Genomic DNA, 16,901 nt, shown 5'->3' on the forward strand with positions numbered 1-16,901 from the left:
AAAGTTTATTGAAAAAATATCATTTGAGGTTTTTAATTAGTTTCAAGAAGTTTATAGTTGAGGCCATAGACAAACCTCTCTTGATTGTTTTTGTCCCATAGTTTGCCAGAATATCTAATTTGATCAAATTAAGAATGAGTCTATTTAGCTTTTTGTCATTTAATGAAAGTAATAATGGCTTAGGAGTCCTGACTGATATCCACAACAGTATTCTCTCCTGTTTAGAATTTGCATGACTTTTCATTTAAGACATTTAAAAAGTTCTAACCTGATAAAACATTATAACACAATTTAATAGCACAAAAGCAACTTCTTTGTTCAGTCTTACTATTTGTGCTAAGTTGTTAGATTATTTAATCTATTTAAAGATTATTTCTTGTATTTTCTTCTTTTATTTTAGATGAATTAACTATTCTTGGGCATCCTGGTGAGTAGATATTCTTTTGCTATAGTAGTACTAGTAACTTTTTTTTCCTTTATTGAAATATCATGATTTAGGATTGAAATGAGTTTTTGCATGAAGTACAATTCCATGCAAGTGGAAACATTGAAAATATTCTAGACTGTAAGACTATAAGGGCAGAAAAATAAATATACTGAGGCAACATAAAATATCTGTGTACTTACCATGTATGACTATTGTTAAAAGGCAGTGAAGTGGGAAAGTGCTTGATCCTTAAGTTGAAAGATAAGAAGCGGCCTTTGAAAGAGCGACAGGGGTAACGTTTCGGCACTCGCCAGACCCCTGGGTCCTTGTTCAAAGCGGCTCTGTCACTGAACATATATGAACTAGTTGGGTGGGTGTCTTCTGTATCTGAAGTGAAAGTATTGTTAGTGGGGATAGTTGATGCCTACAGATAAGTAGTTGGTCCTTGACTGTTAAGAGACTGACAGTTGGCAGGAGTATTTATCATTGTTTGGCCAATTGTAATCAGACCAGATTTCTGAACAAGTTTAGCTAAAAGAAAGCCTTAACTGAGATGAACATAGTCATAGTAATAGTGAGGACTCTGTAGAGACAGAGGACGCCAGTATGAGTTGTGGGCAGTTCTGAGAGGCAGCGATGGAACCTGTGAGGATATCTGAAAATAAAGCGTTGCAGGAGTGGAGTAAGATGTTTGTAGAGATCTCTCGTATTTCTCAACACGCTATTTTTCATTGTTTTAGCACCATAACTTGTTTACATAGTTTTGTGGCCATATTTCATTAATAAACACCTCTTATTAATATGAGCAGTAATTGGGGTGGGCTGATTACATATAAGCAAATTAGACAAACCAGAAGGCCCCTGTTACAGTGCCTTGTTCCTGCTGTGCCCACCTTGAGCTCGGGGAAGCCTCAGTGAGACTTGCTGCAAACAGCCAGAACTAGGTATTATTGGAGAACTGCCCTAAGGTAGCTGCTTGCTTCTCTTGATCTGGTTAGAATCCCCTTTTCCTAAATTTGTCTATTTCATGCCCTTCAATGAACATTATAAAAAGTTATTTCAGGAAAATTTTGCAAACCACCACCACTAAGCTTCTAAAATTTTCTTGGCCCCCTATCATTATAGCCTCCCCTCTCAAGAATTAGAAAAACCAGAAAATTTACTTAATAAGCTTTCAGTAGACTCTAGTAGCAGATATACAATTTAAAAAGCAAACAAAATTACCTGTTAGTAATAGACACCCAAGTGACTGAACTCCATCTTTTCCTGTATTTCTTCCTGTGAGGTTCTTGGGAGTGGAGGGTATCTCGTTTTAGGCAGAGCAGATGGCAGAGATGTGAGGATAGCCTCCAATCGCAAGAGTCTCTCAAGATGTGAGCCACGGAATGAGATTTGTGTCTCTCTCCCTCAGATTTCTTATCTGTATAATGGAGGTAAATAATAGTACATACATCATAGAGTTAAGTGAGGTTTATTTAAATCAGTTACACATACAGCACCTAGAACAGTCCCAGGCCAGCATGCAGTACATGTTAACTGCTGCTCCTATCGCCACCACCAACTGTTTTCAGATTAAATAGTATCACCCCCAGCTGTGGTAATTGATGATCAGAGATGTTCCTCTGCCCTGATTCTGGCTCCATCCATCCAGGGTATATTTTTATCAAGAACCTGAAAACCTTAAAACTGTAAATTAGCTGTTAGAAACCACACTCTGGCTTCCAGTGCTCATCGACGTTACTGTTCATTTCCGTATCTCTCTAAACCCAAAGATGTTTGTATCATGAATAACAGTTTCTTATCTTTATTTGCATTTTTATCTTCTTTATAGATAATGAAGAGCAAGCAGCTGACCAACCTTTGGGTGAGCAGAGCTTTAAAATGCTTTTACTCAAAATGTAATCGTAGTTTGTAACTTTTTAATGGGGATCCTAAAGGCATTTAAGACTTTTAAAATTGACCACTTTTATAAATATTTGAATAACACTGAGACCAAGTGTTTTATTTTGGACATTTGTAAAAGAAATTATAGAATAGGAGGCTTTAAAAAGTTATGGATTCAGTTTCTGGGACCAGAGCAGCTTCTATGCAGTGATTTCTCTGTTTCAGCAACATACAAACAAGTAAGCGTGCAAACAAGAAGGAACCTGTGTAGGTCACGAAGAAGTGACCATTACTGTCTCTGGTGGGGTGAGGGATTGGGAAGGCAACCGAGAGGCTGCAGCAGCAGCCCCCCACGTCAAAGGATGAATAGGAGAAGGGCCTCCCAAACGGAGGGAGCGTGAACTCCTGAGTAGAGCGTGGTGGAGGAAGGAGACAGGAGTTGCTGTATTGGGGGAGCAGCAGGTAACACGTGATGCTCGCAGGCGTGAAGGAAAGGAGGCTCGAGAAGTAGGATAGGGCCAGGACTTGAACCCATTTCTCACACAAGCCACTGGAAGGAAACTTTGGTGGAGGAGTGAGATCTGTCTCTCCGACGGGCAGTCTTGTATCTGTGTAGAAGAAACTGGAGGCAGATGATGGTTAGGCTAGGAGAAATATTAAGAGGCTGTTGCAGTAGCCTAGGCAAGAAATGGTGAGTATCTAAAGTAGGGTAGTACTAAGACAATGGAGAAGACAGAGACCAAATTCAGACGACCTTGAGGTGATAGAATCGGTAAGCTGTTTCGTCACTTCGCCACGGGGGGATACAAAAAATACGGAGGACTCACCACCCTACCCAGATTCTTGCTGGGTCCACGAGGTAGGTGGTCATTCAGCTCACTGAGTCAGAGAATCAAAAGCAGGATTCAAAGGACAGATGAATCCCATTTGGGAACCTAGCCAGTTTGAGGTATTTGTGTCACATCTTGGCCAAGATAAACAGCAGGCACCTGTGCATGTGGGTCTGGAACTCTACGGAGGGGCCAGGATCCTCCGAGAAACTGTTCTGAGTGTCCTCAGCACAGAGGTGGAGTCCAGTACCACTGAGGGTGGCATGTGTGAGATTGCTGCAGGCCATGGAGAAAAGGGCACTTATTAGGGGGGAAGAGGGTAGCCTATACAATGCTTTTTAACAGTTAGAATCAGTTGCCACTGATCAGATAGCATGTAAAAATTTAGATTTCTAGATTCTTTTGAAGTAGTAGCTTTTGAGTGATAGCTGTCAATCTTGGCCAATTAGTGGCTGCTCTTTAAAAGAGCATGTGCACCCGTGTTTTCCTGTCCTGTAATAATCTCGGTTTGCTTCACCTCCTCCCTCGCCCCTCCTTCCCCACATGGTGTCGCCAGGTAGCTAAATTTCTTCACATTTACTGAATTCACAATGTGAATTCACATTGGCTGAATCCTCAAACCAGCAGCTCTCAGCACTTCTTAACGTTTAGACCCAGAAGTGGCAGAGTGTCACACTGCATTATGTTCAAAGAATCCCAGGGCAGCCCAGATTCGGGGCCAGGGCCAGGGTGAGGGTGACCACACTGTGTGGGGACAAGGATACCATGGTTCCTCGGGGCCGTCTTTTACCACAGCTGGAAAGGGAGGCACGGACTAGAGTGTGAATGGCTTTGTTTGCCAGACTAAGGAACTTGGGACTTTATCTTGTAGGGCATAGAAATTAAAAGACTTGATACAGGAGACTAACAAGGACTGTATATTCAACCAGTCAGATTTGATGTTAATACTCAATTTTTGATGGATGGCCAAAGGTTTTTTTATTTTTTAACAGTTTGTAGCACTTAATACATATTATTTTAAAGAATACATGTCATTAGCTTTGGAAGATATCTAGGATCATGTAGTTAACATAGATCTTTCTGAAGTGGTTTTATTCAATTGCTTAACCAACTGGTGTCTGTGTTTCCTTTTTCTAATAAATGGCTTGTGTTCAAGAAATTGTGGGTGGCCCTTACAGTAAATGTTTTTCTACAGAAACTTTCTTCCATGTACTTTATCACTTGAAAATCATGTCACCTATATGGTTGCTAGTTTGAAGTTTTCTTTGATTCCTCACTCTTACCTCCTCAACTTCAAATTTTACTGTTTCTTTCTCTGTCCTGTGTCTGAAGTCTGATTTTTCCTTCCCCTTCTATACAACTAATTCCTGGAATAAGAGTTTGTCATCTCTTATTTCCACCACTGCAGTCTGCTTCTCTATTCTAAATACACTCCGGTTCACCTGTCATTCAGGAGTGGGCAGGTAAGTTAAACTCTAGAAAATGCCCCAAGACATTTTAGGAACTAGCTATTAAAAGTTATCTTGGGGGTGGACAGGAAAATAGCTCAGTGGTAGAACACATGCTTAGCATGCAGGAGGTCCAGGGTTCAGTCCCCAGTACCTCCATTAAAAATATATATATATCGTTGGGGAAAAGTTTTTAAAGAGTTATGGTCAATTATTGATGCATACATCTTAAACCATGTAGTTCTCAAATTATTGAATTCTTGCCTTCTATAAATTATACCAAGTGTTCTTTCCAAGCAGAGAACAAAACCAGTGAATAAAAAAATTGATCATAGCAGAAACAGCCTGTGATGGATGCTTAGTTTGACAACTGCTTTTTTCCCCCCCAAAGACCGCAGTGATTTTTTTTTTCTATAACATACCTGATACTTGTTTTCTGTCAGTAAAACTTAGTTTAGGATATATATTATAATTAAATTATGATAAATGCCACCAAAAACCCCACTGTGATTTACAGACACTTTACTACCTGAATCACATTGGGAACCCCATGATTCAGGCTGTAATGATATGAACCAGCAGTGACACATTCTCTGCTTCCTCTCACTTAGGAGTAGATTGAAGTGAGTCCATCACTGTACTGAAATTGGCTCTGAACCCTAATGAGGTTGATGGGCTCACAAAACAATGCACTGAAATTTTTTCCTTGGGACTAGCCAGCTAATATCTTGCTATATGGTAGGTTAATTGATGTAAGAGTACATTTCGAGTTTATTTAAGAAACTTAAAAAAACAATTAAAGTGATAAGTCTTACACTACCTCCTGTTGAAATCCATCCTGAATATTCTTAGCTTTTTTTAAACTGAGTTTTATAGCTAAAGGCAGTTTAATAGAAGTTTTGTGTCTTTATTTATTTATTTATTAAATAGTCTTGATAATTGGCCTTTTCTTTGGGATAAAAGAAGCAGTTATCTGTACAGGACTTGAAATGACTTACAAATTGAATTCGAAATGAGGCTTAGCTACCATTTCATTTTTTTCAAAAATGTGTACACCTATAGAGTAAGCAATGTGTAAGAAATCTCTGAAAGTGTAAATATAGAGTAAAGATCTTATGACAGCAAAGTATTTAGACTCTTCAGAAGGTGGGGTTTTCTGCCACTTTGAGAGTCACATTCTTCAAAATAGTGCAAGTTTTTCTCCAGACCTTTTTTTTAACCCTAGGCTTAATTGTTCTTGTGGAAAGAGAAAACATTCCAAAGAGATTTTTGGTGAAGTTTAATCATCTTAATGATTTTGAACATCTGAAATTATATATGGTGGACATTGAGTCAGCAATGTGATTATTTGTGTCTGTTTCAACTGCATAAGAGTAGTGTTCATATTAATTTATAAATAAGCTACTTAGCACTTTGTGACAGAGGTTGGTCACCCGGTCCTGGCCAGTGTCAGGAGCTGGCTGTTCAGCCAGCCGGCTGGGACTACCCTGTGCTCCTGTTACAACTTCTCCGCTGCTCCCTGCCTGGTGTCTCCATCACGGATTTAGACCAGAGCGTGTGCTGCACACACCCCACTGCCAGCCCTTGAGAAATACTCCATAACAGGTTCCCATTGTCCTGGCGGGGCCTCAAGTCTTCAGCCTAACCCCACCCCCAACTAGTAAAGGTACAATTCAGAAGACTTCTTAAGCCCTAAGCAATGTTCAGCCTCCCGCAACTCTTTTGGACAAGTGTGTACCCTGTTAAGCGAGCTTGTACTTTTAAAGGCGTAAGTGTGGATCTTTTTGTCCCTTACAAACAGAAGAACTCTTTGTATGAGACCACGCCTTTGAGCAAAGCCTCATTTCACTAGGGTCAGAAAGGTAATTCATATGAGAAGCCCAAGATAGCCGCATCTCATTCAAAGAGGAGTTTTTTTTTTTAAGAAGCTAAGAGGAGACATTACGTCAACTGAAAATATAAAAATACAGTATTTGTTAAACTCCAGCTTCTCTTTCCTCTTTGGTATTTCCCCTTAGCTGCTCTGATGGGAGTTCTTCCTGTCCCTCTTTTTGGTATTTCTTTTGTTTCTAGCCTCTTCCATTGCCAGCAAAACTGAATCTAATTTGATGGGAACCCAATTCTAAACATTCCTTGTTTAAATTTGCACTAAAAGTCTAGTTGAATGTTATATTCTTTCCCTCTGTTGTAATTCAGTAGACGTATTACTTTACTATTAGTTACCATTATGTTTTATATACAGCTAATATATTTTGCCTGGTTCTCAAAAGCATCAATCAAGTTTAATTTCAGTTGTCTGATTCATCAGCCTCTGTATTCCTCAGTAGAGTGTTGGTCCCCTGCGTGAAGTAACAGCTCTAAAATGAAATTAAATAATAATGAAATCTTATTTGTAGAGCATACTTTACTATAATAATGCCATTTCCATAGATTTTAATTTTTATATCCTTTAAATTCTACCCCCCACCTTTTTTTTTTTTTAACAGCAAAGGACAAGGTTGCTCTTTTGATAGGAAACATGAATTACTGGGAGCACCCCAAGCTTAAAGCTCCTTTGGTAGATGTGTATGAACTGACCAACTTGTTAAGACAGCTCGATTTCAAAGTTGTTTCCCTGTTGGATCTTACTGAATATGAGATGCGTAACGCTGTGGATGAATTTTTACTACTTTTAGACAAAGGAGTATATGGTAAGATATTTATAATCTTTGGTTTTATAATTACCCATTGTTCTTTTCATTATGCAAATTAGGTTAAGAGTTAAAAATCGGAGAAAGGTATGGTAAACACGTCACTGAACTGAAGAGCTTTATTCTTGTTATAAAAGATAGATTTGATCTTCGTTCCATGACTAACTCACTTGATGTCTTCATTTTCATGTCTGTTTTGTCAAAAACAATGCTGTTCTTATTAGAATTCTTACCTATCTTATGTGATTGGTTTTTTTTACTGACTACAAGAGCTCTAGTCAAGTTCAGTGACCAGATAGCAAATTGTATGTTCATGTGTGTAAAACATTATAGTGTATGTGTTTGGAGTATAAAAGGTTTGTCACCGAATATGCATTCCACATGTTTGTTTCCTTCCTTCTTCTAACTGTTGCACAGTATTTCTGGCCTTTTTGTGGGGACTAGAATTTAACAAGGAAATGTTGGTGAAGGAGGTATATGAAAATGATCAGAAACTGAAGTTCTATCCAGAAACAGTTAAAGGTGGACCCCCTAACTGTCAATTTTTAATGGTTCTTCTCATTCTTTCATTTAAATATATTAAGAACACTGACAGGCTAAAGATTCTGTGAAGAGAGAACACACTGTCAGCAGTAAGTCATTTCTTTGGTAATTTCTTTCTTTTACTGGGCACAGCGACAAGCATGGGGTGGCCAGCTGCCGAGCTCGTCTGAGCCGTGTTTTTCAGAGTTGTGTTCACCGTTGTGCAATAACACCCGACTGCCAGGAAAGTGACATTTCCAGGCCTGTTGTTAGGATGCACCAATAAACAAAAAGCATCAATTTGGCTTCTATATCTTTCCGATTATTTTACTCAATTTTCTAAATTTAGCCTTTTTATTTATAATTAGATTGATGCAATGAGGTAAGCTGGGTAGAATTGCTGGAGGGTCTCAAAGTAGAATTTTTACAGAAGAAAAATGATTTTTTTTTTCAGGATTTAACACATTACTACATATGGGATGGGGAAAGTTAAAATCTTAAGTCTTAAATGAATTTCTTAAGTATACACAAATGAATCAAAGTAAATACCTCAGATTTGGGATTTCAACTATTATGCTGACATTTTAATAATATAATCTTATTTATGAGTATATAAAGTGATTGACTGGGTGAATCCATTAATTTTTCTTATGAAAATATGATAGAAAATATAATACAAATGTGCCCTTTTGGAGTTGATTATATCTTTAGTCTACACTAAGATGGTTGGTTCATTATATTATGTAATTTCTCAGTTTAAGTGCATGGCTGTAAACAAGTTTCTACTCTATAGCACAAGGAACTATATTCAATATCTTGCAGTAACCTATAATGAAAAAGAATGTGAAATGAATATATGTACGTATATGACAGAAAGGTTATGCTGTACATCAGAAATTGACACAACATTATAAACTGACCATACTTCAGTTTAAAAAGTGCACAGACAGCTTAAACAGGAAAAGCCTTCTAAAACTTCACCGAAAGTAAAGAGGTGAAAGGGAAAATATTAACCAACTTAGGTTTGGGGATTGGTGAAGTATTTTTAAGAGTCAGGGAATTATATGAAGAATTATTTACTTGATTATTTATTCTCATTTCTTACTGATGTTTTTGTCACTTTGGCTTTATGTCTTTTGTTTGGCTTTTTAAATCAAAACTTGTAATTGCCCCTGCAAAGTTGAGAACCAGAAATAATTAGGTTTTGGCAAGAAGAGTTCAGCTTATGCTGAAGCTTTGCCTTGACATCAACTTGGAATATGGAATAAAGAGGCATATTAAAGCAAAGTGGCAGCTTAAGAAAGCTAGAAAGATGTTTAAATCCTACTGATTCATGTCTTAACAGGGTGGCTGCATTATATTTTGAAGTATTGTGACTATCCCAAACATCAGACACATCTACATTCAATGTAAGTGTGGTAGAGGCCTGAGGGCGTAGGCATTTCCCTGGACTGTGCCCTTCCGTCCAGCTGACAGCCCCAGGGGAGTAGGACACTTTGGGGGTGCGGGGAGGCAGAAGCAGAGTCCTAGGAATTTCAGCATGAACAGCGGTGATGTGGAAATCGGCACTCAAGTTTATGCCCTCTTGTTTTATATTGCCCAGGGGTTTGTAAAAGAAATAAAATTTAACAGAACAGAAAATACGTAACTCATTTTTAGACATGCATAAACATTAAAAACACAATCTAAGAACAGAAGTAACTGACTTATATACTACATGTCCTTGAAGATAAATAAGGATAAAGATTTCCAGTTATCTTGTGTAGATACTAGGGTAGCGAGTAACTGGCCTGATACCCACCCCACTTAACGGCTTCCTGCATTCATCACTTGCTGAAGCTGAGCTGTGCTTTTATAGAGAAGATTAAAGGAGCCCGGTCAGAATATGCCAGGAGCCTTATTCACTCTAGAGGAGCCATTCACTTCAGAGTAACTCAGTGGTTGAACAAGGGACCTGAGAGTAACCAGCCCCGGGCTCACCGTCCAGGCTTTTCTGCTGACCAGCTGTGTGCCTGTGACCAAGTTACTTCACTTCTCTAAGCCACAGAGGATTTATAAAATGGACAGACTTAATGAGGTTGTTAGAGAACAAGTAAGATAAAACAATTACCCCTGTGCCTGGCACGCTAAGAGTGCTCAAAAAATTGTAGCTTTTGGTTGTAACGTCCTGAATTCAGGTTTTCCTTCATCGTTAGAAGGGGGATTTGGATAACGCATTCCATTTCAGGCCTCAGTAGAGAAACCCAGCTTTCATCCATTATTACGTATTAAGGTTCAGCATAAGATTTCATTTGGAGAAAAAGAAGGGGTTTATAAAGTGATAGTGTAGTGAAATAATGAAAACCCAGTACACTGACATGTTATATTTTGAGAGTAAAGTTAACTAGAAAGCCAGCGATAGACGATAAAGAGACGATGTAACATAGGGCAGTAGTTAATCTGGCCGGCATCTGACTTCGGTTCTATCACTTATTAGTCGTCTGAAAGTGGGTGAGCTGTTAAACCTCTCAGCATCTGTTTCTACATCTGTGAGGGGATGATGATACCACCTGCCTCCTTACGGGATGTGTTGTGAGGATTACACAAAATAAGTAAAGCGCTTCCTTCGAGCAGTGCCTGGCACAGCCTAAGTGCTATGCAGGTCGGTGGTGGTGATGGATGTTTTAATCAGAGCGCTGTGCTGGGTGCACTGCAGTTTAACTCAAGAGGGAAAGTCTTCCATTTAAACAGTTCTTTTCTGTGTAGACAATTAATATCTGTGACAAGCTATATTCTTGGAAATCATATTCCCAAGAAATAAAATTCCCCAAAGATGTAATTTATAGGATCATATTTCTAACCACATTGAATTTTTTGACATTTTAGAAGATACCTGTTTTGTCCTTCTATCCTTGAGTCATGGGAGTAAGTTAATTAAACGAACAAGCAGTACTAGAGATGGAATTTTAAAGATTCAGTGATTTGGTCTAGTTATTTTACATAAAAATGCTTAATCTCCTGTAGTGTAATTTATATGTAAGCTTTGATAAAAATGCTTGTTATACTTTTCATGAATCATTCTGGGGTGGAGAAAAGGTTTTTTTGGTAAGTACCCTAATTTCAGTGATTGCAGAGCCGAGCATACAACGTTTAAGTATTGGACCACACTTAACTTTTCCTGGATGGTGGAGGCCAAACCTTCCCTTGCAGTTTCTTCTCCCAAGTCAAGTCGTAACTTGAACCAGATGCATTAAATGATACAGCGGGAGCAATACCCACGCTTTCTGCTTGGCTGTCTCTTAGTAACATCAGCTGTAGGAATAGTACCATTTCTACTGAAAGTCAGATTCTTTATAGAAAGTCCCCAAATCTACCTCTGTCCTGACCAGTTTGCGTTGTTAGTTTGATGCACATAAGTATTTACTGAGTTCCTGTTATATCCATAGCCCAGATTAGGAGTATGCTAGGCGTTGAGGGAGATACAGAAAATAAAGAACATGATCTATGCTCTCAAAATTGTAAGTCCCTAATGTACTAGGGGTGGGGGCGGGACACTATATATGGAATCCAAATACCTATCAGCTATATGATTTTAAGCAAATTCCTTTTAAATTTAATTCTCATCTATAAAATAGGTCATTTCAAGATTATACGGATTAAAATCAGATTATGTATATGAAGATGCTTTGAAAGCCATGAAAATGCCATGTAAAAAGTTAATGTCTTTATTATGATTATTCTTTATCTGAGAAACCACATCTACGTAGAACCGTAAAACGTCCATAAAATACGCCAATACGTGGTTTTAAGTGTCAGGAGCGCTGCTGCAGTGTTTCCCAGCACGGGGAGGCTGAGGTGTGTTAGAAAGCTGGAGACCAGGGGGTAACCTGCTGAGGGTTCTGGGCCTTGGTTAGAATTTGGGGAGATGGAAAGGAGAGTGACTTGAGCAGGAAGGTGAAAAATAAGCCTATCTTGTTCTAGAAGCAGCAGAGAGACCAAAGGAAACAGAGTCAGATTTTTGAATACTTGACAGAGTATTCAAAATTTTACTCTTTTCAAGTATACAATTCAGTGGTTTTTAGTACGTTCAGAGTTGCACAGTCACCTGATTCCAGAACATTTTCATCACCCCAAAAAGAAACCCCACATCCCTTAGCAGTCACTTCCCAGTCCTCCTTACCCCAGACTCCTGGTGCTGCAAACCTTTCTGTCTCTTTGGATTCGCCTCCTGAGGACATTTCATATAAATGGAATCACTCCATATGCGTCCTTTGGTGCCTGGCTTCCTTCACTCGGCACAGTGTGTTCAAGGTTCATCTATGTTATAGCTCTATTTTTATGGCTGGATAACCTTCCGTTGTGTGGATGGAGCCCATTTTGTTTATCCACTTACCAGCAGATGGACGCTTAGGTGTTTTCCGCTTTTTGGGTATTATGCATGATGCTGCTGTGAAAATTCGTGTACACATTGTTGTGTGGACACATGTTTTCAGTTCTCCTGGATACATACCTTGGAGTGGAATTGCTGGGTCAAATAGTTCTGAATTTCACTTTTTGAGGAACTGCCTAACTCCCAAATGCCGGTACTATTATATATTCCTGCCAGAAATAAATGAGGTTTCCAGTTTCTCTACATCCTTGTCAACACTTGTTATTATTGCCTTTTCGATTATAGCCATCCTAGTAAGCGCAAAGTGTCATCTCATTGTTTTGTTCTGCATTTCCCTAGTGGTTAACGATGTCAGGCAGCTTTTCATGTGCTTATATTCTCTTTGGAAAAATGTTCATTCACATTTTTCCCATTTTTAAAGTGGGTTGTCTTTTACTGCTGAATTGAAGAGTTCCTTATATGTTCTGGATACAAATTGTCCTTATAGGCATATGATTTGTCCCAATAAATACACATGTCCTTGCAGACAGATAAATACTGTATGAATGAGCTGCAAGATCCTCAGGGCCAGGAACTGTCTCCACTTCTTTTTCACTTTCCTCACCGCCTACATGGTAATATTCAGGGCACATCTGAGGTAGAATAAACCCACACTGAGTAAATGGGTGTGTCTATCTTGTCTTTTTTTTATTTTAACCTAAAATGTTACACATGAAAGAACCATTCTTCTCATTTAAATAATAGTTCAATGAAAGTAGTCGACCTAATCCTGCCCTCTGGGACCAAAGGAAGCAAGTTCTCTTTACTGTTTGAAGCCACATTTCTTGCTCTGGGATGGAGCTGCAACCACAGAGAATTAGCTTTTTTTGTTCCCTATGGAAATGCCTTTGTATGTTTACTTTAGAACACCATCCAGGATATTGGGAGAGCAAATGAAGGGGCTCTAGAGATTACATGCTTAGGAGAATGTGTCTTCACAAGTATTCCTGTCAAATATTTTTTTAAGCGCACACTGATTTTTTTTCCTAAACAACTAAACAGAGTTTAGTTCTAAACAGAGTTTAGTTCTAAACAGAGTTGTTTGGTGCAGTTTTTATAGTACCATTTCTCAGTAAAGAATTAATGACTCATCTATTGAACACTAAAACTAACCCAAATTTTAGATGATTAATTCAGAGCATAGAGCAGAGCAGACAAATGTGTCCAAAGAAGTCCTTAGCCTTTTTTGTTTTTAAACATCATGCGATAAAACTGCATTCCATGTTATACCATTGGCTACAGATATGTTATTTTTATGAATTAAAATATACTTCAGGATAGCATCTTGATGGTTTAAACTTTGATCCTTAAATGAAGACTATTGCCCAAATAATTTAATGCAAATTCAGTTAACATTGAGTTTGTTTATAGTTGCATTCTCTTAAGGAAGCTTGCATTAACTTCAAGAAAATAAGTCATTTTTTAAGAGTGCAGCATTTCAGAATGCCATCTCTCTTTTTTTGCTTTTCAGGACTATTATATTACGCCGGACATGGTTATGAAAACTTTGGGAACAGCTTTATGGTCCCTGTTGATGCTCCAAATCCATACAGGTCTGAAAACTGCCTGTGTGTACAGAATATACTGAAATTGATGCAAGAAAAAGAAACTGGCCTCAATGTGTTCCTGTTGGATATGTGCAGGAAAAGGTACACTGTCCTGTCTTTAAATGGAGCTGGTGGGAGTTAGATTTAACTTGCTATGGTTGCTATTTAAGGCAAACCTGTGAGTGCTGGGAACCACTTACTTTGTGAATTTCAGATTATAAACTGAAACTAATTAAGAAAACCAGAGGAAAAATATTTTCTGTGTTTATTTTAGCTTTTTCCTATCTGCTCTAAAACAAAGGGCATGGGTAGTTACTCAGACTAGAAAAGACACAGCTCTTCAGAATGCCTTCAGACGTCTGCAGTAATCACCGCAGCCATCCCTCCAGGAGTTAGAGTTGGGGCCTCTAGTTAGTCCTGGTCTTGCAGACGTAGAAAGTTGAGCTGAACCAGAGGTTTGAAGATTTGGATCCCATTTGTCTGCCATTGTGTTAGTAAGGAATAGAATCAATGATAATTCTACTCAGATGTAATTTTTTGCCTGCTCAGAATTCACCAGTCCAAGTCTAGTGCCCGAGTTCAAATGTAACTCCAGCCTTAAAGCTAACAAGAGAAAAGGTGCGATTCTCTGCTGTCTCAGCAGTGTAGGAGCCCCGGATTATTTCTGGTAAACATGTAGCTGACTAGATAAAGGAGTTTTGAGTCTATAATTTTAAATTATGTGTAATATAATAAATATGTGATGCTATTCTATTATTATTTATTCTCTTTTAAGAATGCTGGGGTTTGGGGGGGGTTGTTCTTTTTTTAAGAACACTGTTTTAACTTATTTATATCTGTCCTTCTCTCCTCCTGCCTTCTTAATAGAAATGACTACGATGATACCATTCCAATCTTGGATGCACTGAAAGTCACTGCCAATATTGTGTTTGGATACGCCACGTAAGAAAATTTCATGTTTATGTGGAAGACTCCTGCCTTCTTTGATGACTTCATTTTGATTGTAGGAGCCTAGAAATATCCATAGACACCGAAGCATAAATTTGCCTCCTTGATACTCTTGATAAAAAATGTTAAGTAATTGACTTTGGCACTTCATATCTTGGCCTCTTCTTTTTAATAAGCACGAGAGCATTTAGTTCTCGCTTAAAGATTAGCTGTGTAATTAGGGTGTCACTGAGAAGCCAGAGCGCATGTGAGGCTCACCGGTATTTGTGGAAGCCTCGTGTGTGGCAGGTGCTCGCTTTTTTAAAAATTTCTTTCTTTTCAGGTGTCAAGGAGCAGAAGCTTTTGAAATACAGCATTCTGGATTGGCAAATGGAATCTTCATGAAATTTTTGAAAGATAGATTATTAGAAGAGAAGAAAATTACTGTGTTACTGGATGAAGTTGCAGAAGGTAAAATAAAAACTAAAGAGAAAGCCCCTCAGGGTTCTCTGTTGGGTAATTATTTTATTCCTACTATTACTGTGCAGGTTTGGAAATATATATAAAATGTCCAGCAACACCCCTGTTTAATTCCTTCTTTCCTATGGGCTCAGCTACCTGCCATCTATGTAGCATTACCTGAACTACAAGGCTGATCCCAGACACAGTTGTGAAATAAATGAAGTGTAATCCTCGGAGCTCTTGACCTTGACCTCAGAGCTCACGCCTAGTGCCTGATGCTGCCCAGTCTACTGATTAAAAAAAAAAATTGTCCAATGAGCATCCTCTTTCAGGATCAGAAAGATGAAACTTTACAGAAATTCTGAGGCCCTGTGGGAAAAAGCTGGGTTCTTTTTTTTCTCTTGATGTACTTAGTTTTAAAATTCTGCTTTAAGGACATGATCCCAGACGTCTAACACCACATCTTCCATTTCCTTGCATTCCTTCCCCACCTGCCTAGCATAGTGCTCTGCTCCTGCCAGGGCCGGAATAGGCACGTTACATCAGTAGATTGACAGGTGTTTTTTGAAATGGCTGTTTTATAAGTCATATCAGACTTGCAAACTGGCTCACTAGAAAAACGGGAGTTTCATGGATGTTCCAAAGATGGCAGTTTGAATATACAGTATTTGAGTGTTTCACTACCTGTACTAGTCACATTCGTTTATTTTCATGTCTTTTTCAGTGTAGATCCCTTAGCTGGGTCATTCGACTTAACCACTTTCCCTTTTAATGTAGACAAACAGGGCTTTGGCCCTCCTTCAGCCAAAGAAGTTCTGCTTTTATCTGTTTTACATATTGTGTGAGCTTCTATTTAAGCTCTCATTTGAAGGTTCTGGTGCTTAAAAAAAAAAATTAAAGCCTTTGGTGTATATCATTTATTTTCAAAGTGAGATCTGTGAAGGTACTTCAGAGACTCAAATGTTGTATTCTAATTTTAGACTTCAAGATGCATTAATGGTATTAAAACTTAATAAAAAAGCACCAGTTCAGCCATACACTAAATTCTGTAGTTACAGCAGTGAATGGCATCCCAGTATGTGCTGTTTCTATTTGAACTTCTGGATTATATTTTTATTTATGCTCTATTATATATTTGAACTTTGGATCTTCTGGATAACTTTAAAGTATTTGGAAAAAATTAAAATATTCAAAGATCATAGGCCAGACAGTTGAGGGAGAAAAGCCACCTTTCCAGCTTCAATTGTGTGCAAGTGAAACAAAATATGAAATAAACTGGTTGCTGTTGTAAGCCATAACTATCAATCTGTGACTCCAGATTTTGATTTTTTTTGTTTGTTTACTACTCCAGAGAGTTTTATTGTTAAGGTGATTGAAATTTCAAAATAAATTCTTTCCTTTCCTAACTAGTTCTGGCAGGGTGACATTTAAGGTACCTGAAAACCATCTTGCTCTATAAAATTCCTGCTAGAAAAAAAATGTTTATAGAGATATAATTATTTTTAATGATAATTACCCTGGAACATACTTCTGACAGTTTTTATTGTTAATTGGATGTTCAACATGAATCTCAGACCTAGATGATAAACTACATCCAGTTATATGTTCCTTCTATCTCTTTCCTTGCCCCCTTACATGATAAGCATCATTCTAAAGCTTTGATTTGTTTCTTACATAGTTTTATTGAATTTATATATATCCACAAAAGTATGTATATTTTAACTTTGTTTTTAACTTTATCAAAAGATTATGCTCT

At 38.1% G+C, this 16,901-nt stretch overlaps 1 protein-coding gene across 2 annotated transcripts in view; it reads left to right on the top strand.

Moving 5' to 3' along the window:
* Positions 1-16,901, top strand: part of MALT1 (MALT1 paracaspase) — a 49,532-nt gene that overhangs the window by 22,337 nt on the left and 10,294 nt on the right. For both annotated transcript variants that reach the window (XM_074355435.1, XM_074355436.1), the window contains 6 exons: positions 401-427; positions 2,259-2,291; positions 7,076-7,279; positions 13,681-13,858; positions 14,624-14,698; positions 15,027-15,154. In XM_074355435.1, the coding sequence (XP_074211536.1) occupies positions 401-427; positions 2,259-2,291; positions 7,076-7,279; positions 13,681-13,858; positions 14,624-14,698; positions 15,027-15,154 (645 nt within the window). The remainder of the gene's footprint in view (positions 1-400; positions 428-2,258; positions 2,292-7,075; positions 7,280-13,680; positions 13,859-14,623; positions 14,699-15,026; positions 15,155-16,901) is intronic.

Source organism: Camelus bactrianus, chromosome 30 (genome assembly GCF_048773025.1).
Source record: "Camelus bactrianus isolate YW-2024 breed Bactrian camel chromosome 30, ASM4877302v1, whole genome shotgun sequence".
Lineage (NCBI taxonomy): Eukaryota > Metazoa > Chordata > Mammalia > Artiodactyla > Camelidae > Camelus > Camelus bactrianus.